Source organism: Martes martes, assembly GCF_963455335.1.
Source record: "Martes martes genome assembly, chromosome: 12".
Taxonomy (NCBI): domain Eukaryota; kingdom Metazoa; phylum Chordata; class Mammalia; order Carnivora; family Mustelidae; genus Martes; species Martes martes.
This window is the reverse complement of record NC_137900.1, coordinates 48,459,563-48,485,849: the sequence shown is the minus strand read 5'-3', so window position 1 is coordinate 48,485,849 and position 26,287 is coordinate 48,459,563. Positions and strand designations below refer to the sequence as shown.

Sequence of the window (26,287 nt, the reverse complement as noted above, 5' to 3'; positions counted from 1 at the left end):
CTGGTGTAAGGTGGTATCTCAATGCAGTTTTGATTTGAACTTCCCTGATGGCTAATAATGATGAACATTTTTTTCATGTGTCTGCTAGACATTTGTATGTCTTCTTTGGAGAAGTGTCTGTTCATGTCTTCTGCCCATTTTCATACTTGATTATTTGTTTTTTGAGTGTTGAGTTTGAGAAGTTCTTTATAGATCTTGGATATCAGCCCTTTGTGCTGTCATTTGCAAATATCTTCTCCCATTCCATGCGTTGCCTGTTTTGTTGACTGTTTCCTTTGCTGTGCAGAAGCTTTTTAATCCTGTCTACAAGAGACTCATTTTAAACCTAATGATACATCCAGACTTAAACTGAAGGGATAGAGAACCATCCTTCATGGCAACAGACTCAAAAGAAAGCTGGGGTAGCAATTCTATCAGATGAATTAGATTTTAAGCTAAAGACTGTAGTCAGAGATACAGAAGGACACTATCATTCTTAAAAGTCTATCCAATGAGAAGATCTAATAATTGGAAATATCTATGCCCCCAACATGGGAGCAGCCGACCACATAAGCCAACTGTTAATCAAAATAAAGAGACATATTGATAATAATATGTTAATTGTAAGGGATCTTAACACTCTACTCTCAGCAATAGACAGATTACCTAAGCAGAAAATCAACAAAGAAACAAGAGCTCTGAATGACACACTGGACCAGATGGACCTCATAGATATATACAGAACAGTCCACCCTAAAGCAACAGAATACTCATTCTTCTTGAGCACATATGGAACATTCTCCAGAATAGACCACATACTGGGTCACAAATCAGGTCTCAACCAATACCAAAAGATTGAGATGATTCCCTGCACATTCTCAGACCACAATGCTTTGAAACTGGAGCTCAATCACAACAAAAGGTTTAGAAGAAATTCAAACACTTGAAAGCTAAAGACCATCCTGCTCAAGAATGTTTAGGTCAACCAGAAAATCAAAGAACTTAAACAATTCGTGGAAACCAATGAGAACGAAAACACCTCAGTCCAAAACCTATGGGATATGACAAAGGCGGTATTTCATCTGAGGCAATGAGAGGGTGAGATCCTTCGCTTTTTCATCAATACGTTCATATGAACAGAGATGAGTTTAAGCATCACAGATGACAATGCCATTTTTGATAAAAGTTTAATTCTGGGTCACTTAAGGGTACATATGAATAAAATCTTTTTAGAAATAAACCTTTTAAATTCTTGGAAGGTACCCAAATAATGCTTTCAATCAGACCTCAAAATCCATAAAGCCTTTCAAACATTAATGCCATCTGGTCTACTACCCTGATTCAGTTATTCCCTCTCTACACCCCATATCCACATTTATCCCCCCAAAGAAAAACCCTACCCCTTGTATAAGCTCAAACCAATGTATTTTATTCACAGGAATGGCAGAATGGCACACAATCAGCATCATCTGAGTCATTTCATTATTTCCAGCTCAGTGGCACTGATTCAGATAAGCACAATTTGCAACCACCAAGACCAGCTCTTCTGATGTTAACTGGCATCCTTGAAACCCTCCCAGTGTCCAACTTGTTTGATCTTTTAAAGAATGCCCTGGGCTTGTGACTGAGAGCCGGAAACTCACGGCTGGATACCCTGAACAGCGTTCATGTTCACTCACAGACGACTCACATCAGTTCATAATCCTCAGAGACCATGAGGCCAATTCAAGGAAGAAAACTTTTCTTACCAAAATACCTTAAACACAACATCAACAGAAAATGGGATTAAGATCACGCACAGGAGGCAGGAGGAGCTCCTAAACGCTGTCACCTCCGAAGTTGAGATTATACATTTTTCAAAGTATCTTAAGATCACAGCAAATCTGAGTATGGTGAAGGGCAGACAGCAGAGCAAAGAGGACTGATGTATAAAAGCATCAACAAGAAGGGGTTTGTGGGATGGCGGAAATAGGTGATGGGGACTAAAGAGCACACTTATAAGGAACACTGAGCATGCAGAGGACACCATACACCTGAAACTAATAAAACACTGTATGTCCACGAAACTGGAAGGAAAATCAAAAACTTAATTAAATAAAAGGAAAAGAGAAGCTACAGGAAATTGTAAAATTTCAACACCTCAAATTCAAGATTTCCCATTATGTTTTTATACAGTGCTCAATTTGACATGATCTCCAAATACTTCTTTAAAAAAAATAAATAAAACCAAATAATTAAATAGTGGGAGGCTTAAGTCTTTTCTATTTAAAGAAAAAAAAACAGCAATATTTTTATTTTCCCACACATTTCACATGGCGTATGTGTGCTGAACCGTACAAAAATAACACAGTTGAAATTTTATTTTGAAAATGAAAAACCATATTGAAACATCTACTTACGGGGTGACAAAGTAAATGTTATAATATCCCACAAATGTTTAATAAAAGGCAAGTTCCTGCTGTCCTTTTAAAGTTAAAAATAAGGCCAAACTACAAGTGCAAGTGCAAAGGGTCATTGTGCTGTATATAAAAAGCTCAGCATGGAAATAGATTCAACAAATGTACAAAAAGCGTTTTCATGCCCAGAAAGAACTGAAGGCATCAAAAAAAAAAAAAAAAAAAAAAAAAAACATGCCCCAGCTACAAATAACGTAGAGCTCAGTTCAAAAAGACCAGCAAATTCCTTCCCTAATGCATAGCAAATTAAACTTAATCAACTCCTCTGCAAGGTTGAACAGGCAATCCACCTTTAAATGTCCCCACAAACAAAACCTCAGAACAACAAAAGAGGTTCCAGAGTGTAATAAATACCGAATCCACAGTAGGCGACAGAATCCTTACTGTACACAGCTGAGAAAACCTGCCGTGGGACAATGGATCACATTTCCATATTAAATTATATTTATCACGCTGAAAAATGCTTAAACAAAATCCAGGATTTCTATTGGCCATTTCTGCACCACACTCCCTAAAACCTTTCAAACCTGCTGGGTCCCATTGAAAATGGTTCCCACCCCGTGGTGCTCGGAAGGAGCAGCTAGACAAAGAGCTGGGATGATGAAGAGAGGGCGGGACAACTACCTTCCCCCGTGATTTCAGAAAATAAATCAATAAAAGAGGATAGAATAGCCAAAACATAACCTTGGCAGAGGGGATTTCCGGGAAAATCACTGCTGTGACAAATGGCCTGAAGTGAACTCTTCCAGCGGTCAAGAATCCCCAGGAAAGGCCCCTCCCCTCCTTATCTATTGCTCAATTGTACAATACTCCGCTTTGAAAATACAACACCCTCTTGGAGCTGGCAAGATGAAAGAGCTTTTCCTCATGATCCTGCAACGCCTATTAATTTTTGCTACAACAGACTCACAGCTGATTAAGAAAACAGAGAGCTAGCCCGGCCTCACGGTCCCATCTCAAGACTTGAGAGAGAAAACCTTAAAAGTGAATGAGCCCCGCTTTTCAGGACAATGTACCGATTTTCATTTTTACGCACCCTAGAGCCTACAGCCGTTGCCCCTCCAACGGCGGGCAATTTGTTTAGCCAGGAAGTTACTTTCCTCCTCGAGACTTCAGGAGCAAGTCTACCAGACTCAGGCACTTACAGAAGTACCTTTCCAAATTGTTACGACTCATTCACCACCTCCCCAGAGCACAGATTTAGAAATCAATGGCTTTAGGCACAAAACCAACTGCCCCAGAGTAGACCCACATTTTGATCACCACTGGTAAAGCAATATGATGGAATAGGAAAAGCACAAGGATTAGAGTTGAACTACAGGGCACGCAAATCACATTACCATGTATTTGTACGTCAGTTCCGATGTTATTTAGATACCCTAGACTCATCAGTAAGTATCATCTACATTATAAGGTGATCGTGAAGTTTCCCATGGGATATAATGGATGCCGAGTGCCAAATATGGTAACTAGCATGAAGAATATATCTTTTGTAGTTTTGTTTTACAAAGTAGAATAACATACTACTAAAAGTACAGATCTTAATCTTACAGTTCAATGAATTCTGACAGATGTACACACTGTTGTAACCACCACCCCGATCGAGATGGACAGACCGTGGAAATAGAAAGTGACCCACATATTCAATTTAAAATTTTCCAGTAACCTCATTTTAAAAAGTTAAAGGAGACAGATGAAATTAACTTAACTACATTTTATTTAACCTACTATACCCAAAAATACTACCGCTTCAATCTGGAATTGATTTTAAAAATATTATCAATGTGGTATTTTACATGTTTTTCATAAAGCTTCAATCTGCTGTATATTTCATGTTTGCAACATATCATACTTCGAATTAGCCATAGTTCTTTTCTTTTTTTTTTTTTCAAGATTTTATTTATTTGACAGAGAGAGACACAGCAAGAGAGGGAACACAAGCAGGGGGAGTGGGAAAGGGAGAAGCAGGCTTCCTGCTAAGCAGGGAGCCTGATGAAGGGCTCAATCCCAGGACTCTGGGATCATGACCTGAGCCGAAGGCAGGTGCTTCAATACTGAGCCACCCAGGCACCCCTAATTAGCCATAGTTCTAGTGCTTACTAGTCACATGTAGCTAATAGCTATGATGTGACCAGTTCAGATATAGACCACAGTCCGGAATTTCCTAAGGTCCTTTCTACCCTATCCTTCTCCCCTCCTTAAGGCAACCACTATGCTGATTTGTCCCCATAGATTAATTCTGCCAATTTTTGAATTTCATAAAAATGATACGTATGCACTTTTTGTGATTGGAATCTTTCAATGAGCATGTTCTTAAGATTCATCTGTGCTGTCCCGAGTATCAGTGGTGCATTCCTTTATCTTGCCGAATAGCACTGTACAAATACACCACTATCTGTTCACCTGCTGACCAGCTGACGAACAGCTGGGTTGTCTGCAAATATGTTACCATTAATAAAGCTCAACTGAACATTCTTATGGAGTTTTTTTGTGAAACTGTCTTCATTTACTCAGGTAAATACCTAGAAGTGGAAATGCTGGATCATTAAGTAGGTTTACGTTCATCTTTATCAAAAAAAACCCACTGGGACGCTTGGATGGCTCAGTGGGTTAAGCATCTGACATTGGCTCAGGTCGTGGTCTCGGGGTCCTGGCATGGAGCCCCATGTTGGGCTCCACGGTTAGCGGGGAGTCACTTGTCCCTCTGCCCCTTCCCCTGCTTGCACTCTAATAAATAAATAAAATCTTTTTTTTCTAAGATTTTATTTATTTATTTGATAGAGATCACAAGCAGGCAGACAGGCAGGCAGAGAGAGGAGGAAGCAGGCTCCCTGCTGAGCAGAGAGACTGATGCGGGGCTCGATCCCAGGACCCTGAGATTATGACCTGAGCCAAAAGCAGAGACTTAACCCACTGAGCCACCCAGGCACCCTAAACAAATAAAATCTTAAAACAACAACCACCACTACTAAATACTTTTCCACCATGGTTTTATCACTTTATATTCCTGACAATAACATGGGAGATATTCACACCTTCTCTAATATTTGGTATTGACAGTCTTTTTAATTTTAGCGATCACAGAGGTATATAGGTTTCCCTATGACCAACAATGTGGACCTTTTTTCATGCCTACTACCCAATCCTACAAAAAGCTTCCTTTTTGAAGAGTGGTTTGGACAGAAGAAGGGAGAGTTGTTACAAACACAAGTTCCTACGAAATCACTTGCAATATTAAAATAATGAGACACATTTGCAAGGACTACCTGGCTCAGGCAGGTAATGCAAATCTAAAAGGCAAAGGGACCACAGCAAATTAGAGCATGCGCTTGTCTACAGGAAGCTGCTAAGTGCTACTTACCACCAAAGGGTCAATGCCATGTGGACAAGCAGGCCAGGTACTGCAAGATACTCCTGCCTCACGAAGAGACAGCAGGTATCTATATTTTCATTCTTCATTAATATTAGAATTTAAAATATTAATCCTATGATAATCAAACAAAATAAGCCATACATTTCCAAACTCTGATTTATAGATATGTCGGGTTTTATGAAGACAGACATCCTTAGTATGGTAAACAATGCACCATTCAGGATTGTCATTAATTACTGGTCAAAGAGGACACCTGGTAAGACAAGTGTTGGCAACTTCCCAAAGGCAGATGACATCATTTTGAGTAGTAAGGCAACAATGCCCCAAAGAAAGTCAGAAAGAACTGCCCAGGGCAGCTCCCCCTTTCTTAGCAACCCTTCTATATAACCAAAGATACGCTACTACATTCTTATTCTTAAATGACTAGACACATCATATACATTTTGTAAGAATATAGGTAACGGCTAATAATGCTTCAGTGGCCATGCCTACCTAGGAGTATCTGCATTATCTAGGGAGAGGAAACGAAAGATGTATGTTGGTACAACAATACATTTGGACAACGGTCTGGCTGTTACTCAAACAGCTAAACAGAGAGTGACATAATCCAACACTTCAGCTCTTAGGTTTCATTTTTCCTGGGTGTGTATCTATGTACAAGACCTTGGTGGGCGGGGGGGAGTGGGATGGGGAGGGGGGCTGCTCAGCGGAGAGTCTGCTTCTCCCTCTCCCTCTAACCCTCCCCCGTTCATGCGCACTCGCTTGCTCTCTTGCAAATGAATAAAATATTTTTAAAAAGACCTTGTAGGGGTGCCTGGGTGGCTCAGTGGGTTAAAGCATATGCCTTCGGCTCAGGTCACGATCCCAGGGTCCTGGGATCAAGCCCCGCATCCGGCTCTCTGCTCAGCAGGGAGCCCGCTTCCCTTCCTCTCTCTGCCTGCCTCTCTGCCTACTTGTGATCTGTCAAATAAATAAAAAAAATCTTAAAAAAAAAAAAAGACCTTGTACATGAATGTTCATAGCAGCATTATTCATCACAGCCAAAGTGTGGAAAAAACCAAATGTCCATCACCTAATGAATGAATAAAATGTGGTGTAGCCGTACAAGTAGTATTACTCAGCTATAAAAAATAATGTATGGATACATGCTAGAGCACAGATGAAGCTGGAAAACACTACGCTAATGAAAAGCCAGTCACAAAAGGCCACATACTATATAGCTCCTTTTACGTGAAATGTCCACAACAGGCATGTCTATAGACACAGAAAATAGAAGAGCGGTTTCCTAAGGCTGGGGGGAGGGGCATGGAAGGGATGGTGTTTCTTTTTGGGGTCACGAAAATGTTCTAAAATTGACTGTGTAGATGGATGCATGACTCTGTGAATATTCAAAAAGCCACTGAACTGTACACCATAAATTGGTGAAATGTAGACTATGTGGATTATATCTCAATAGGGCTATTTAACAAGACAGCTTTCTTTTTAAATAAGAAAAAAACTGAGAGCTCCAGGTGAGCCACAGAGCCTCTCCCTTCTAGACCCAGATGTCCTTGCCCTCTGCCATGGAATTGCTGCGTGAGGTTTAGAGAAGGATCCCTTTGCTGCCATCTATCACTCCTCTCCCTTATTTCCAAATTTCAAATACACTGAATGTACTTAACGCAGTGTTCTCCCCTACTAGACTGTGGATTCCTAGGCCAAAAGTGTCTTTTAAATGTTCATATCCAGAGAGCCCTGCACATCCCGGCTTAAATTGTCAGTATTTTTATTTTAAGGTGAATGTTGTTTCCTGCCCAAGGAATCCTTGCCTACTGTTTGCTGTTGCAGTGGCCGTGGGGTTTGAGGGCGAAGCCACACCACCCCCTCTCCCCTTGCTCTCCTCCCCACCTCCACTGATCAGAGAATGAACAGATGACAACCTGGCAGAAGCCTTCTGAAAGGCTACCAACCTTTTCTACTTGAACATCTTCAGGAACAGGCAAGGGACTGCATGAGATTATGACATAAATAGGATCTCTTACATTTAGACCCATAAATCTCTAAAGCAAAACAATGACATTTTTAAAATATAAAATAAAAGCAAACAAAAAAAAATAAAAGCTGAAGTTTGGGTTTAATATGATCTCAAGCAAACAAGATGAACTTTAAAGGCACTCATAATAATAATACACAAATGATTTAAAAATAAAACTAATTAAGGGGCACCTGGGTGGCTCAGTCGATTAAGCATCTGACTTCAGCTCAGGTCATGATCTCGGGGTTCTGAGATGGGGCCCTGGGTTGGGCTCTCAGCTCACTGGGGGGCCTGCTTGTCCGTCTCCCTTTCCCTCTGCCCCTCCCCTCTCTTATGCTTGTATACACTCTCTCTCAAATAAATAAAATGTTTAAAAAATAAAAATTTAAAAAATAAAATTAATTTAAAGTACAGTTAACTTTTTACAACTTCCACTTAAAAACCCATATTGAATTAAATCACCACCCTGCCTCCTTTATTAGTAATTCTCTAAAGCCCTAAAGCTAAACTTATAGTGGGCAAATTTACTATGAGGCAACAATTTGATCTTTCCTTAATGACAGCTTGTAATTTGGGGCATAAGGGATTATGGGCTCCTGGTAGTAAGCACAATGATCTTAACAAGCAATGCTACCAGGAGTTAATGAAGTAGCAATACAACTGAACTGTTCTCCCCAGTAACAAACAATACTGCCTGAAACTTGAGTACTAATAGCTACATTCCATCTCTCAGGCTCAGGTAAACATGGAAAGTTACTACAAAAGTAAGTTAACTATTTAATAAGATCATTAAAATAGGGGTGCCTGGGTGGCTCAGTGGATTAAAGCCTCTGCCTTCGGCTCAGGTCATAATCACAGGGTCCTGGGAAGCCCCGCATCAGGCTCCCTGCTCAGCAGGAAGCCTGCCTCCCCCTCTCTCTCTGCCTGCCTCTCTGCCTACTTGTGATCTCTGTCTGTCAAATAAATAAATAAAATCTTAAAAAAAAATCATTAAAGTATCCTTAAAACTCTAAAATATTTATTCTAAGAAAATAATCCAAAAGGAACTTAAACTTTACAAGGTAATTACTTCTTAGACTACTAAATATACAGACAGAAAAGTCAGGCGGTGGGGGGGGGGGCACCTGCATGGCTCAGGTCATGATCTCAGGGATGGAGTCCCCTAGCGCGCTCCGTGTTCAGTGGGGAGTCTGCTTGGGATTTTCTCTTCCTCCTCCCTCTCTCTAAAATAATAAATCTTAAAAAAATAAATAAATAAAGTGGAAAAAAGGAGGAAGCAACTTAAAAGTCAATCAAAAATGAATTATTTGTGGTGCACCCAGGTGGCTTAGTTGATTGAGCAATCAACTCTTGGTTTCAGCTCAGGTGGTGATCTCAGGGTTGTAAGATCAAGTCCCACATCAGGCAGTGCACTCAGCACAGAGTCTGCTCGTCCCTCTCTCCCTCTGCTCCTCCCCTCACTCTCTTTCTCTTTCACTTTCTCTCTTTCTCAAATGCATAAATTAATAAAATCCTTTAAAAAAAATTTTAAGAAATGGGTATGATGCATAAACAATGAATCTTGAAACACTGAAAAAATAAAATTAAGTAAAAAAAGGAAATGCATTATTTGATTACTTACAATAAGTTTACTCAGGGGAATGTAATTAAGTCATCAAAATATGTAGCAACAGGGCACATGGGTGGCTCAGTCAGTTAAATGTCTGCCTTCAGCTCAGGTCATGACCCCAGGGTCCTGGGATCAAGCCCCACATCAGGCTCCCTGCTCAGTGGGGAGCCCACGTCTCCCTCTCCCCCTGCTTGTGCTCTCTCTGTCAAACAAATAAATAAAATCTTTAAAAAAATTTTTTTTTAATATGTAGAAACATCAAAAATATTTCTAGCAAAATGTAAAGTAAATAGAGAGGATAGAAATAAAAAATATATATGTAAAAATACAATGGAAAGGAAAATAAAATGAAAATGCTTTTGTGAAAAGTTGATGGATACTATTTTTTTCATTATTCAAAGTAAATGTGATACTATAAAAACCAAATGTCTTTAAAAGTGATATAAAAACATTCAACACATCTTTAAATTATAAAATCTAATTTTTCACCAGTAAAAACACTAAAAATTAATCTAGTTTAGCTCAAAACATCTCTTTCATTTGGATCTTTATGTGAATGCTAAATTATATAAACTCTTGCAGTAAACCAATCACAAAGGAAATGGAGGAGAAGTGTGGGAAATGAGTCCAAATGTCATGCTCACAAAACGATCTCTCCAATAATATCACACTATAACTAGGTCAACTGAACATAAACATGACTAACAAAAACACATAGTGGTCATTTGTGAATTATCTCTCAACAAAGCTAGGCTTTTTTTTTTTTTTTTAAGATTTTATTTATTTATTTGACAGACAGAGATCACAAGTAGGCAGAGAGGCAGGCAGAGAGAGAGGAAGGGAAGCAGGCTCCCCGCCGAGCAGAGAGCCCGACGCGGGGCCCGATCCCAGGACCCTGGGATCACGACCCGAGCCAAAGGCAGAGGCTTAACCCACTGAGCCACCCAGGCGCCCCAAAGCTAGGCTTTTTTAAAAAAGTGATTAAGACAGAGACTTTGAATTGAGCCAGACCTGGGTTTGAATTCTGACTCTACCACAAGTTAGCCATATGACCTTGGGCAATTAATTTAACTACTGTTAGTCTCTCAGAAGACAACAGTACCTTTTAGGTAAGGGGCTTCTTTAAGTAAGATTAAATGAGATAATAATGACTGTAATATATAATGGTTAATATATAGAAAACACCCAGTAAAACAACAGATGCTTATTAATACTATTACTAAAACATCTCTAATACTTTTCCACAAACTGAAAACATTCAGCTAATTTCATTAAAAATAAAGAAAATGTAATATGTAGACAAATGGAACAAATGGTAAAATGGAACTTACGAGTCTTTATCTGATATTTCACATGGTTTGATAAGCTCTATACTAAAAGGCCCATAAAAAAGCTCATGATTTCCCAGTCTCCTTTACTTTGATGTATGAGAACAAAACTGTTTTACTAATCATTCCTACAGGAACAAAATGTAACTTGGCTGACAAGACAAGTTAAAAGCTATGAAGAAGAGACTATTCAAAGGATCACAGTAGAAATTTCTCCAAAAAGATATACAAGTGGCCAAGAAACACAAGGAAAGATGCTCACTACCATCAGTCATCAGGGAAACACAAATCAAAGCCTTAGGAGATACACTTCACACTCACTAGGATGGCTACAGTTAGAAAAAAAGAAAGGGCAGCTAAGAAGTGTTGCTAAGGATGAAGAGAAATTACAATCTTCATACACTGTTGATGGGAATGCAAAATGGTACAGCCACTTTGGAAAACAGCCCAGCCATTTCTTCAATGGTTAAACACAGAATAAGCATGTGACCTAGCAATTCCATTCCTAGGTGTATACCCCCCAAAATGAAAACAGGTCTATGCCAAAATCTGTACACCAATGTTCACAGCAGCATTATTCATAACAGACAAAAAGAAGGGGAAAAACCTAAATGTTTATTAACTAATAATGGACAAAACGGGGGCACCTGGGTGGCTCAGTGGGTTAAAGCCTCTGCTTTCAGCTCAGGTCATGATCCCAGGGTCCTGGGATCGAGCCCCGCATCAGACTCTCTGCTCAGCAGGGAGCCTGCTCCACCACCCCCCCACTCTCTGCCTGCCTCTCTGCCTACTTGCGACTTCTGTCAAATAAATAAAATCTTTAAAGAAAAAAAAATGGAGGGGCGCTGGGTGGCTCAGTGGGTTAAACCGCTGCCTTCAGCTCGGGTCATGATCCCAGGGTCCTGGGATCGAGACCCACATCAGGCTCTCTGATCAGCGGGGAGCCTGATTTCCTTCCTCTCTCTGCCTGCCTCTCTGCCTACTTGTGATCTCTGTCTGTCAAATAAATAAATAAAATCTTTTTTAAAAAATGTACAAAACGTAGAATTACCCTGTAGAATATTATCCAACCATTAAAGAAATGAGGTATTGATACATGATACAACATGGATGACCCTTAAAAACATGTTAAGTAAAAGAAGCCAATCACAAAAAAACAATGTATTATATGATTCCATTTTTTTTAATTTTTATTTATTTATTTGAGAGAGAGAGAGAGAGCAGGGGAAGTGAGAGAGGGAGAAGCAGACTCCCCACTGAGCAGGGAGCCTGATGGAGATTCCATCCCCAGACCCTGGGATGGTGACCTGAGCCAAAGGCAGACCCTTAACGACTGAGCCACCCAGGAGCCCCTGTATGATTCCATTTATGTAAACTGTCCAGAATAGGCAAATCCATAGAGACAGAAAGTAGATTCATGGCTGTCTAGAGCTAGGACAAATGTGAAGGGTACAAGGTTTTTTTTCTGGAGGTGGTAAAATGCTCTAAAACGGATTGAAGTGATGACTGTAGAACTTTGTACTAAAATCCATTAAATTGTAAACATTTAAATGGATAAAATAAATAGTATGTGATTTAAAGCTTAACAAAACTTTTTAAAAAATATTTTATTTCTCAGAGAGAGAGGGAGAGAGAGAGCACAAGCAGGGGGAGTGGCACACAAAGAGAGAAGCAAGCTCCCCACTGACCAAGGAGGCCGATGTGGGGCTTGAACCCAGGACCCTGGGATCATAGTCTGAGCCAAAGGCAGACGCTTAACCAACTGAGCCACCCAGGCATCCCAATAAAACTTTTTTTTTTAAAGAGAGAGAATATTGCCTTTCAGAGACATAATTTTATATTAAGTGAAAAAGAAACGGGGCGCCTGGATGCCGTAGTCAGTTAGGCAACTGACTCTTGATTTCTGTTCAGGTCATGATCTCAGGATTGTGAGATCAAACCCTGAGTAGGGCTATGCACTCAGCAGGGAGTCTGCTTAAGATTCTCTCTCTCCCTCGGCCCCCGCCCCCACTTGTGTGTGCAAACTTGCGCTCTCAAATAAATAAATAAATCTTTTTTAAGAAGAAGAAAATTAAGGCAAAAAGTGATGAGATGAGAAAGCTGAAAGGAAAACATATGGAAAAGATAATGCAAGACTATTAATTTTCCTTTGAAAATGACAAACCCTCTGCTTGAAGATAAAAGTACTTTATTCCATGCTCATATTTTTCAAAGGAAAGAAGCCTCAAAATAACAAAAGAAAGTCAGACTTGGAGAGGGTCCTGGATCTACTTTCCTTCTCTTTCACTTATGAGTCATGTGACCTTGGAAAGTTACTTAAATTGCGAGAGCCACTGTTTCTCCAGTATTAAATGATTCCCCATACCACCAAATGTCCAAATTCATATTAGGTGTAACTTGTAAAAAGTAGTTCGGCCAATTAAAAAAGAAAAAAAGGTGTGAAGTCCTGAATCAATATACCTATAGCGTTAAGAATAAGTTTCTTGGGGTGCCTGGGTGGCTCAGTGGGTTAAGGCCTCCGCCTTCAGCTTGGGTCCTGGGATCGAGCCCTGCATCAGGCTCTCTGTTCAGCGGGGAGCCTGCTTGCTCCTCTCTCTGCCTGCCTCTCTGCCTACTTGTGATCTCTGTCAGATAAATAAATAAAATCTGAAAAAATAAAAAAAAGAGTAAGTTTCTTTCCCAGTTCCAAAATGGAAACTACATTCTTATCTTTATGGTTCACCAAGATTCCTAGGACTTCCCCTTACATTTTTGTTTAGTAAAGCAGCATCGAAGAAACCCACACAGGAAACACAATCTTCACCTTCACAGAGTTGGCAATGACATGGAATCCATCCTTTCAATCTCTCATTGGAGGCCATGATAAATGATTAAGGAGAGGGAATTACAGGCTTAATTTAACCCTCCAGAAAAATGAATTTCATAATCGTGACTCTAAAACTGAGGAGTCCAGGATAGACCTTAAGAAAAAGAGCTCTACTTACTTACAAAAGGCAAGGATGGGAAAGCCCAACGAAATTCAATTTGGAATGGTTTTCCAAATGAGGCACTTTCTAAAAGATAGGGTTATTCAATTTTATTCTTTTCCTTATGGGTTTTTAAAATTTCATTGTTTTGGGCTTTCTATATTCTTTTTTTTTTAAGATTTTATTTATTTATTTGACAGAGAGAGACACAGACAATAGAGGGAACACAAGCAGGGGGAACACAAGTGGGAGAGGGAGAAGCAGGCCTCCTGCTGAGCAGGGAGCCTGATGTGGGGCTCGATCCCCAGGATCATGACCTGAGCCGAAGGTAGATACCTAACGACCGAGCCACACAGGCGCCCCAGCTTTCTATATTCTTAATTATATTTGACAGTCAAGGATCTAAAAAGCTGTGGATAGACAAATTACTACCAAATGCTACTGGGAAATAGATTTATAACTATGCTGAATATTTTCATTCTTGAAACTCTTGGCAACCATCAATTGCTTCACACATGATATCAATTAGAAGACAGAATAAATGGCCTCAAAGAATGCATACTGGCTTCTACGGATAGCATGCTGGCAAAAAAAAAAAAAAAAAGATTAGCCCCAAATTAGTAGATGTGTCCTGGCAAGAGCCACCAAATTGAGTGTATTTTGCAACTTTAACACACACCACAGGACATAATAGCAGCAACTTCACAAACAATGAACACATACAAAAAAGGCTTGGAATGGCTTAAACAAAACACAAGGATCAATTACTACCGTCAAGATTCATCAAGGGGAAATAGATTATGTCTAGTTATTTAAATGAACATAAAGCTATTGCAAAACATTTTTTTAAAAAGAGTATTTCTATTGTCAAAATTAATGGTGATATAGCCAATTTCAACAAATTCCACAACTCAGAAAAAAAAAAAAAACACAAATAATTCCACAACTCAGGACACTTGTACTATCTATAAGGAAAAGATGGTAAATAACACTAAGTACCTCTAGTAAGGGTCAATAAAACAGTGAGTTTATCCTCTTAGACAAGAAAAATGAAAAATAAGGGACAAGAAAATAAGCACTCTCTATAAAAAATGAAGTTAAGTGACTGCCAGTATTGCTTTATGATTTATTAATACTCATCTTAATACAAAAAGGATTTGAAAAGGGTACCTCTATTTGTTCAAAAGACAGGGTGGATTTATTTCATTTGCAACCTGTCAAGGGAATTTTTTTAAGGTTTTATTTATTTACTTATTTATTTGAGAGAGAGAGAGAATGCGCACACAAGCGGGGCAGGGGAGGAGCAGAGGGAGGGTCAAGCAGACTCCGTGCTGAGGGCAGAGCCCAATGCGGGATTCGATCTCATGACTCTGAGATCATGTCCTGAGCTGAAACCAAGAGTCAGACGCTCAACCGACAGAGTCACCCAGGCACCCCTTAAAAGTGAATTTTTGATTAAAAAAAAATCATACAGGATTTGGATTTCATAACACGAAAAGAAACAAAAGAGGAAGGAGAGAAACACAACAGAAAAAAGAAATGCCTTCAACCAAGCAGAGAAAGGAATATTAAGGTATCAAAATAAGACACAGGCCTCATTAAATAAAATACCTAGAGACATGATATCTTAATTCCTCTACAAGACAATGGAACGTGAGAAGCAAAGTGGCTGCCATGGGCAGAACACTTGTATCCCCTCCAAAATTCATATATTGAAATCGCAATTCTCAAGATGATAGTTTTAGGAGCTGGGATCTTTAGGGGATGACTAGGTTAAGAGGGCAGAGCCTTCATGACTGGGATTGGTGATTCATGACTGGGATTGGTGACCCTACAATTAATCTCGAGAGAGCTCTCCTGCCCCTGCAGCTGTGTGAGGCTGAAGCTGTCTACAAAGATGGCTGTCTAAGAACCAAGAAGGAGGCCCTCACCAGACGCTGAATATACCAGCACCGTGAGCTCAAACTTACAAACCTCCAGACCATGAGAAAGAAATGTTTGCTAATAAGCTACCCAGTGTATGTTCTGTTGTATTACAGCAGCCTGAATGGATATGGATCATATTTAGTAAAATCCTCTGGGTAGTAGTTTGGATTGGGGGCTAGACTTCAACAATCCTCAACTGTCTCCTTTAAGTACTGAAAGAAGTAACAAGAGCTTCAGCACTGAAAGGACAGGATACCGTCTATAGGAAGACATTAAGTCATTGTTCTATATTATATAAACTTTAGGGAAAAGATTAAAAACAAAAAACTACTTAGAACCTTCTCGATGGCACTCACTATATCCAACAGCATACCAATTTTCCAGGAGCAAACTCAACATTTAAAGAGCACCTATGTCGGCAGACATTATGCCAGGTTTCTTTTGTTTTTGGGTAATCTTTTCTCTTCACTTAAAGAACGAGATGCTCAGAGGCTAAGTAAACTAACCGAAGGACAGGAAACTAAAAACTGGTATATCTCAAGTACAGTTCCACAACTGCCCCAAAACAAAGATGCTTCCTGCCATCTGGTACATTTTTCATGTCTCCAGTACTAACTACAGTTAATGATATCTTAGAGAAAATGGAATGAGAAAAATCAGCACCACACACTGAGCATTTCTTATGAGTTAATAAGCATCTACAGACAACAGAGCCATGTTAACAACGGAGGATGGGTGGAGAACACAAAGGAATTACGGACACAGTAAGACAAAATTACCATCTGTTAGAGGAGAAAAGGTTAATTTTGGAAAGGACTTGATTCCTGTTTGGAAAAAATAATGACCAGGAAATCCTCCAAAATGGTAACACTGATCACCCTTTGGAGGGGAAAGTATAGAATTCTCTCTTCTCTCAAAGCTCCTATTAAAAACTCATTTCCAAAAGAGGTTTAGAATTCTTTGTCAGGAAAGCAAGATCATTATTCAAGTGACACTTGCCAATTCCAGATGACTAATGGAAGCAATAACAAACAACAGTCATTGGTTTTGTGTAGCTGTCCCCTACTATAGCAGCCCTCTGCTAGGAGACCCTAAGAGCTCTGTCCACCACTGGGCCCAGGCTCTAGAGGTACAGCGCTCAGCACACACCGGTTCCTGAACAGTGATGGTGCTCACTCTCTGCTAAAGGAAGTATCTACCCAAAAGAGCAGTCTCATATCAAGTTCAGTCTCATATCAAGATCCTGAGTAAACAACCGCCCTCGAAGGTCTATTTTCCTCATCTATAAAATGGCTTTATAATCCCCATACTGCAGAATTAATGAGGAGCATAAATGCAAAGTACTTAGCACAAGAACATGAGCATATAAACACGAGTACAGTCACTGCCTGTTTTAATATACCATTACATTCATTATTGTACCAACCATAATTGCCAACACTAAGAGAATTCCACTTAGTCTCCTTCACAAAAAGACTCCAATTGTATAAGTATGTCTCACTGTGTCAAAACCTTTGGTGTGGGTCATCAGTGATCTTTGACATCATTATCGCATTTCTCCAAAATGCTTAAGATTCTGTCTGCTGAGTTGTCAACTGGGGAGTGGGCTCAAGTTCAGAAAATGGTTAGAGGTGCAAGTCTAACATCAATCCATCCTACCCAAACTAGTGACTAGGAAAGAAAGGGTCCTTTGCCAGTCTTCAAGCCAACCATAATTTCTGCTGGCTATAAAGCTGCCATGGGTGTATGCCAATCTCTTCACCTCCTCTGCTTCTATGGCGTGCTAATCACAAACCTAAGAAGCAGATTTACTCACGGGTTCTCCTAGGAGCATAACTGTTCCGTGTTACAAATACCACAGGAAATAAAGAACAAGGGAAAATAAAGAACAAGGGAAAACAGTGGTTTTCTCTAGCCTCTGGAGAACGTCTGTGGGACCAGATGTTTCAAGAAAGAATCTGGCTAAACTCACTCCCTAACAAGATTCTCTGGGAGTGAACATTCAGCACTCAATTAACTGAATCTAAACTTAGGTCCTTGTAACAAGTATGGTGCATCCAGTAAGTACTTTCTTCAAAAGGATCCAAAGCAAGGTTAAAAAGCCTACCTCCGCTTGGCAGAGCGCGTGAAGACCTTGGAGCACCAAAGCTGCCGGAGTGGCTTGATCAGGCTTGGTGCACTCATTCAACACCTGAGAAACAGCTGCCAACATATCTGCACCATGCTGGTAGGGCCTATGAGAAACGATAATTTAGAAACAAGATTAAAGCTGAAGAGCACACTCCCCCTCCCAGGACTTCTGCCTGATCAAAAAGCTTAAGAGCTTTCTTTACCCTCACATCCATTAAATGTTGACCCGCAAATACGAACATGTGTTTTCTGCCAAGATTCGCATCATCGTCGTTCTGGCTGTAACGTAAGGCTCATTTTTGATAAAGAAATATTATCCAAGCAAGAGGACACTTGCTAACAAATTGTCTTCTCCCTAAACTGTAAATGCTATTGCCTGGATTGACAAAAATTCAAGTCTGTAATAATGGTGAGAAGAACTGACTTACCTCATTGAGATTATCAGTAAAGATAGAGCTATTCCTGCCTGCCGGGTGCTCTGGTACCAGCCACTGACTACAAAAGCAGGGATTGGAGATGAGAAGATAATTTATTACAGCAGTGATAGTCAGGTGGTTACACCTATCACAGTAACGATAACCGATGACGATGATGATAAAAGTAATGATATGAATCGTAACTGACAAAACCCCCCACCCAGCATGACACTGGATTCACTCACTCCTCCTCCTCCCCTTCTTCTCCTCTTTCCTCCACATGCAGTGTGCTAGCCCCAGGATGACTGGAACTTCTCAAAGAAATGCTCAGGTCCATCCTCGGCCTTCCTCATAACCGCCGAGTGACAGAACAGTTTCCGCTAACAAACTCCCAACAGTGAAATTTGCCTGGCTGGATTCTACCATTTCACTGTCTGGAAAACAGTAATCATTTTTCAAAACTGGAAAACTTTGCCAGACCTTGAGGTGGAATACAGAACAAGTTATCAACAGACTCTGACCTGCTCTGATATCTAACTTCTCCTGAAGCTGAGCTTTAAGGATGTAAAATCAAAATGTCAGCTAATAATTCTTAATCTCTAAAATGTCGTCCACACCAGTAGCTCAAGAGAATCCACACGCCCAGGTCTTGGGTTTCATGTGTGTGACTCGTACAGTGAGGCTAGGTTGGCGTTGCCAAAAGGCTGAACTTAGAAAAGAGGCAGAACTGAGAAGTAGATACATCCTGACCCCAGATTTGAAACAAGAATCATCCACATTACCAGCTTCAGGATAATCCCGAATCTACAACAGCAGAGTCACTTCCCCAATACCTTCGTGTCTTCCTCACCTCTAGAGCATACGTGGGGATTAAAGATCAGGCCTTCTTTGTAATAATTCTAGTAATTAATTCTAGACAATGAGTCACAAATGAGATCTTCCCTATTCAAACTCCTTTTAACAATTAGGCATAACACAGGGAAAATATAAAAAAGAACAGCTGACTATAGGGACGCCTGGGTGGCTCAGCTGGTTAAGCATCTGCCTTCATGATCTCAGGGTCCTGGGATCAAATCCCGCATCAGGCTCCCATCTCAGCAGGGAGCCTGCTTCTCCCTCTGCCTGTGACCTCTCACTTTGACCAAAATAAATAAATAAATAAATCTTAAAAAAAAAAAAAACAAAACAAAAGAAGAACAATTCATTGTAGTCCACTGCTTAGGTTTCAGGGATTTGTATACCCAAAAAACCCAGAAAACATAGCATCACGTTTTTTATCATAATATTGAATTATTATCCAGAAAAGGATACGAATTTCCTATAAATCTAGATACAAGGCTAGATCTGAAATAAAAAGACATGCTTGCTTCTCAAAGTTATTATCCAATCTTACTAAGTTCCACAATCAGAAAACTGGAACTGAAAATTAATTTATTCTTACCCAAATACCCTCTATCATTCCTAGTTTTTTCCTTACAATAAAAAAATTAAGAGCAAAGGAATATATCATGATATCCACTCCCAAGGATTAAGCACATCTTACCTTTGCTTACATATGTCTCTGATCGATGCTGCTTTGGCAATGAGCTTTTCCCACTGGACTTCCTTGCCCACGGACAGAGAAGGCACATCGGACAAGGCCATGAAACGCTGCAGTTCAGGGTAGACACGATCCTAAGAAGAGAATTTCATAAAAAAGGTAATTTCCCAACTGGAGTTGAATAATTATTTTAGATAGCATTTTTACCTCCAAATCCCACAATTTGCATCACTAATTGTAATGCATTTCTTCTAATCAGCAGCAAAGAATGCTTTTGTGATTCCTGGGGATTTTCTTATAGACCCACGTACTGTTCATTTCATAAGAAAAGAAAAAGGTGACTGAATCTCACCCTAATTACAAAGGCACTAATTACGTATAATCATATTTCTATTACTTTTTCCATGCAGATGGAAAAATAAAGTTCAGAATTAAGGAAATACCTTTTTTTTTACGTCATTTTTTAAAAATTTTTTATTTCTTTTCAGTGTAACAGTATTCATTGTTTTTTCACTACACCCAGTGCTCCATGCAATCTGTGCCCTCCCTAATACCCACCACCTGGTTCCCCCAACCTCCCACCCCCCCGCCCCTTCAAAACCCTCAGGTTGTTTTTCAGAGTCCATAGTCTCTCATGGTTCACCTCCCCTTCCAATTTCCCTCAACTCCCTTCTCCTCTCCATCTACCCTTGTCCTCCATATTGTTATGCTCCACAAATAAGTGAAACCATATGATACTTGACTCTCTCTGCTTGACTTATTTCACTCAGCATAATCTCTTCCAGTCCCCTCCATGTTGCTACAAAAGTTGGGTATTCGTCCTTTCTGATGGAGGCATAATACTCCATAGTGTATATGGACCACATCTTCCTTATCCATTCATGCGTTGAAGGGCATCTTGGTTCTTTCCACAGTTCGGCGACTGTGGCCATTGCTTCTATTCTCAATTTCTCTTTGAGAGTCAATCACCACCGACTGCATTACAGATCAAAAGCAGCATGCTAAACCAAAATTTCTGAATGCAATCACTGATGCCACTCCACAGCCCTACTGCATCAAAGTACTGTCACACACACTGACAAAACTAGTTTGCTTTGGTGAAAGGGACATGTTTAATACAGAGTGTACACCTGAGCTTACCTGCTTTTCCCACAATGATGTCAACAAGCGCAGAGTGACAGGTCTTAGTTGTGGAGTGGTTCCAAGAAGTTGGATCACTCGTAGAATCTGTCCTATACACACCTAGAAAATATTGAAGAAACTTTGGTTTCTCAAATGTGAATGTGGGTAATCCCAAAGTGACCCCAACAATGTGAAAATCCCTTATCACAGAATAAAGACTGAAACAGAAGCCAACTACAATACAACCCAACTTCTCAGAGGTGGGGGACAGTTTTGGGGAGGGGCTAGCTAGCAAACCTGGGGGCATAAGACCTTATCTCAGACAATAGCTAATGGGGAAAATTGGCTATTATATGATTTCAAAGAATTAATTCTTAAAATACTATAATAAATACTTCTGACCCAATTAAGAGAAAGAGCGGTCATGGCAAAATTAAGGGTTCAAAATTCAAAGTATTAGGCATGCCTCACTCTCTTTTTTGTCCCCAGCCAAACTGTTTACTATACAAACCTTGTGAACACCAAGTGTAGGTAAAGTATACAAGATGTCATTATATAATATGGGTTCTAGTGGTCTTCCCAATTTGAACATTAAAACCGGAATCAGATTCGGTACCTAAAATAAATGTAAAGAATGTATTTGTTATGCCTTCAAAGGAAATAGATCTGTAATGCAATCATTATTTTGTTTTTCTTCAAAAGAATAATAGAAATATATACAACTTTGAAGACTTAAAAAAATGTTAGCTAGCCATTTGTTGTCAGTGGTAATTTCATAGTACCACTACTAGTCTATCCCTTTTACAATGACCTGCCAAATACCAATCAAAATGGTTTTCTTTTTTTTTTTTTTTAAGATTTTATTTATTTATTTATTTGTTTGTTTGTCAGAGAGAGAGAGAGAGAGAGAGAGACTGCGCGCACAAGCAGGCAGAGTAGCAGGCAGAGGCGGAGACGAGAAGCAGGCTTCTTGATGAGCAAGAAGCCTGATGCAGGACTCGATCCCAAGATCCTGAGATCATGACCTGAGCCGAAGGCAGCAGCTTAACCGACTGAGCCACCCAGGCAACCCCAAAAATGGTTTTCTTAAATAAGCATGACATTAACTCTCAGAAATACAAAAGTAGTTAAAATATATCCTGCTCCAAAGAAGTCTATAGTTCTACTAAGAAGCTAAAACATAGGATATATAAACAACAAATAACTGTACAGTGAAATTGTTATTCCAACATGAAATAAGTAAAATTAGTTGTACTGTAAGGGGGTGGTTAACAAAAATTCATCTCCAGGTGTCCGTTTCAATCCCTCTGCATAACACAATAAAAAGAGAAGTGCAATTCATTTGTGGATCAAAAAACGTAATACTGCCAAGACAGCAATGTTTTCCAAATAGATCTACAGATTAACCACAATCCCATCAAAATCCTAACTGGCTTATTTGCCAGAATTGAAAAATTGATTCTAAAAACCGTGTGGAAAAGCGAGGGATCCCAAATAGCCAAACAATCTTGAAAAAGAACAAAGTTTGAGACTCAAACTTCTCAATTTCAAAATTCACTACAAAGCTACAGTAATCAAACAAGTGTGGTAGCAGCAGTAACAACTAAAAAATATAAATCAATGATGGGCACCTGGGTGGCTCAGTCGGTTAGGCCGCTGCCTTCAGCTCAGGTCATGATTCCAGGGTCCTGGGATCGAGTCCCACATCGGGCTCCTTGCTCAGTGGGCAGCCTGCTTCTCTCTCTGCCTCTGCCTGCCTCTGCCTACTTGTGTGCACTCTCTCTATCTCTTACAAATATATAAATAAAATCTCAAAAAAAAATATATATATATAAATCAATGAAACAGAACTCAGAGTCTAGGAGTAAATCCTCATATTCATCCTCTATTGATTTTTGATAAATATGCCAAGAAAAATGGATTAAGAAGAGTCCCTGAAAAATGGTGCTTGATTTCAACAACTAGATATCCACATACAAAAGAATGGATCTGGGCCCTTTTCTCACATAACACATAAAAATTAACTCACAATAAATTTTAGACCCAAATGTAAAGGCTAACACTATCAAACTCTTAAAGAAAATATAATAGTAAATCTTTGTGACCTTAGATTAGGCAAAGCCTTCTTAGATATGACACCAAAAACAAGTGCATCTGAAGAAAAAAATAGATTTCTTCAAATTCAAAGTATTTGTCCTTTGAAGGACCGTAGAAAGAAAATGAAAAGACAACCCACAAAATGGGGGAAAACTTTTTTACAAATCGTCTAATAAGGGATTTGTATCCAGAATATGTAAAGAATTCTCATAATTCAATAATGAAAGGACAAATAACCCAATTCTAAAAGAGCAAAGGATCCAAAGAAGATAAATGTTAATAAAGACAGGGATAGTCAACCATCATCAGCCATGACACAATTGCAAATCAAAAGCAGAATGACATACCATTTAATAACCAATAGGATCTATCATTAAAAAAAGATAATAGCAAATATTGGTAAGGATATGGAGAATATGAAACCATCATACACTCCTGGTAGGAATATAAAATGGTGCACCCCTTCAGAAAACAGTTTGGTAGTTTATCAAATGTTTAAACAGAATTACCATATGATCTAGCAATTCTACTTCTAGATATCTATCTACCCAAGAGAAATGAAAACATATCCACACAAAAAACTCCTACATGAATGTTCAGAGCAACATAACTCACAATAGCCAAATAGTAGAAACAACCCAAGTGTCCATCAACTGATGAACTGATAAAGAAAATGTAGTGTAGTCATACAACGGAAATATCATTCAGCCATAAAAAGGCAAAGGAACCTTGCAAACATCATGCCAAGTGTAAGAAGCCTGTCACAAAAGACTACATATTATATTATTCCATTTACATGAAATGTCCAGAATAGGTAAATCTAAAGAGACAGAAAGTAATTGCTTAAGATTGGAAAGGTGTAGAGGGAAATGGGGAGTGATTGCTAATGGGTACAAGGTTTCTTGGGGGGCATAATGAAAATGTTCTCAAATTATTTATAATTACATTTGCACAGCTCTGTGAATATACTAAGTCACTGAACTGTACATTTTGAATGGATGAATTATACAGCATATATAGAACATAAAGCATATGAATTATATCTTAATAAAGCTATTTTTAAAAATTCAATTCAAAATCTACAAGTGAATACTTACTATAAGCCTATTAATGGCACGATGTAGCTCCAAAAAAAAATTTTATTTTCCTGCCAGTGCATTTCACACTTTTATTGTCTAAAATGTTAAATCTCCTCTATCTGCTGTAATCTTAGAAAGCCTGTTCCTTCTAAGCTGAGGAAGGCATCTACTTTAATTCACTTTCAAGAAGGAAGAAAAATCCTCTACTAATCTGCTAACCAAAAAGTAATGGTTAAACATTAATTCATTAATGAGCCTGACCATGATACACCATGGCAGCATTTGGAGCTATGCATGTAATGGCTGGACTCACAGCACACAGGCAGAATTGATGTTTTTAACAAGTGTTGGGGCTCTATTAGAACACAGGTTCCATCACCCTACCTTGAGCAAATGAAGGGAGACAAATTTTTGAACTGGCTTCTTATTCCCCATTTTAATTAAAAACAAAAGGTTATCTTAGATTGCATTGCCCAAGTTTCAATTACCCCTTCTGGTAAGATTTCTACTAAGACACTTTGACAGATTCTTAGTTCTGGGAAGGGAATCAGTATATTTACTGACATTTTATAAAATAGTGCATTTAGCCGTACGGTTTTAAACAACTGTTTTAATTATATTGTCAGAAAAGAAATAAAGTACTCTATTTATGCTGAAGAGTACAGGTTTTGTTGTTGTTGTTGTTGTTTTTACAAGCCTCAGACTTAAAGAAGTATGATTGGGTGTTTACTGTTTCCTAGTGAGTTCATAAATGAAAAAACCTAAGTGAGAAAATTTTACTGTACCTATCTTAAACTTAATACAGTTCAAAGGCTATTATACCCCAAAGTAAATTGTCAAAAGCCAATGGGAAAAACAAAATAGGGGAAAACACAGATACAAATATATACATATGGAAAATATTTTTTGCATAAAGTATGAACTGTTGTTTTCCTAATGAAGTTACATATGTACTGATTGACTTGAGATGTAATTATGAACTATTGATTCCTCTGCTTTTTTTAAGATTTTATTTATTTGAAAGAGAGAGTGAGAGAAAGAGAGAGACAGAACAATTGGGGGGAGGGGTAGAAGCAGAAGCAGACTCCCGACTGAGCAGGGACCCTGATGCAGGACTCAATCCCAGAACCCTATGATCATGACCTGAGTCAAAGGCAGACACTTAACTGACTAAGCCACTTAAGTACCCAATTCCTCTGCTCTTGAGCATTCTACTGTAAGGCAGAAAAAAAGAATGAATTCTCTGACTTTAAATTTAAAATAAGCTGGAAAGTGCCCTATAATTCAGTCTCATGATCTTCTGGTTTCAGAAAATTCTATGCTTTTGCTTCCCTCCTTCAGAATTCAAGTCAATGATAAACAATTAATTTAGAAAGATGGGAGTGGTGCCTGGGTGTCTCAGTTGGTTAAGCCACCAAATCCTGGTTTTGGCTCAGGTCATATCTCTGGGCTGTGAGATCAAGTCCTATGTCGGGCTCCCTGGTGGGCATGGAGCCTCCTTAAGACTCTCTCCCTCTGCCCCTAACTCTCCCTCCCTCTTTAAAAAAAAAAAAAAAAAAAAAAGTTTAGTTTAGAATGATGGGATTATTAAAGAGCTCCACCCACCCCTGCCATAAGACTATTAGCAGATTCCTCAGCAGAAATCGTATAGGCAGAAGGGGATGCTAGATAAGATATTCAAAGTGCTGAAAGAAAAAAAAAAAAAAAGGAATATTATAACCAGCAAAACTTTCTTTCAAAATGAAAGAGAAATACTTTTTCAAATAAACAAAAGCTGAGGGAGTTCACCCATCAGAACTGTCTTTCAAGAAATGTGATAGGAAACCCTTCAAGTTGAAATTAAAGGCTATTAGCAACAGAAAAGCTTATCAAAGTATGAATCTCAGTGATAAAGGTAAATAAAGAGAAGAACACAGAATACTATAATGCTGTAATGATAGTAACATAAATCACTTTAAATTCTCATATGGGAGTTAAAAGGCAAATGTATAAATGACAAAGCTATAAAAATATGTCAATGGATACAGAATACAAAAAGATGTGATTTGTGACAACAATAACAAAGTGTGGGGAGAATAAAAAGAGCTTCTATATGCAACAGAAGTTAAGTTGTTAACAGATGTATAATACACTGTTACAGCTGTAAGATGTTTTCTATAAGCCCCATAGTAACCACAAACAAAATACCCACAGAAGATACAAAAAAAGATAATGAGTAAGGAGTCAAAACATGTCACTACAAAAAAATAATA

General features: G+C 39.0%; 1 protein-coding gene across 2 annotated transcripts in view; it reads right to left on the bottom strand.

Moving 5' to 3' along the window:
* FOCAD (focadhesin) overlaps positions 1-26,287 on the bottom strand; it is a 303,850-nt gene that overhangs the window by 137,992 nt on the left and 139,571 nt on the right. For both annotated transcript variants that reach the window (XM_080819443.1, XM_080819444.1), the window contains exons 12-15: positions 21,371-21,475; positions 20,878-20,979; positions 19,741-19,871; positions 17,759-17,885 (exon numbers count right to left, since the gene is read on the bottom strand). In XM_080819443.1, coding sequence (XP_080675569.1) covers positions 17,759-17,885; positions 19,741-19,871; positions 20,878-20,979; positions 21,371-21,475 — 465 coding nt within the window. The remainder of the gene's footprint in view (positions 1-17,758; positions 17,886-19,740; positions 19,872-20,877; positions 20,980-21,370; positions 21,476-26,287) is intronic.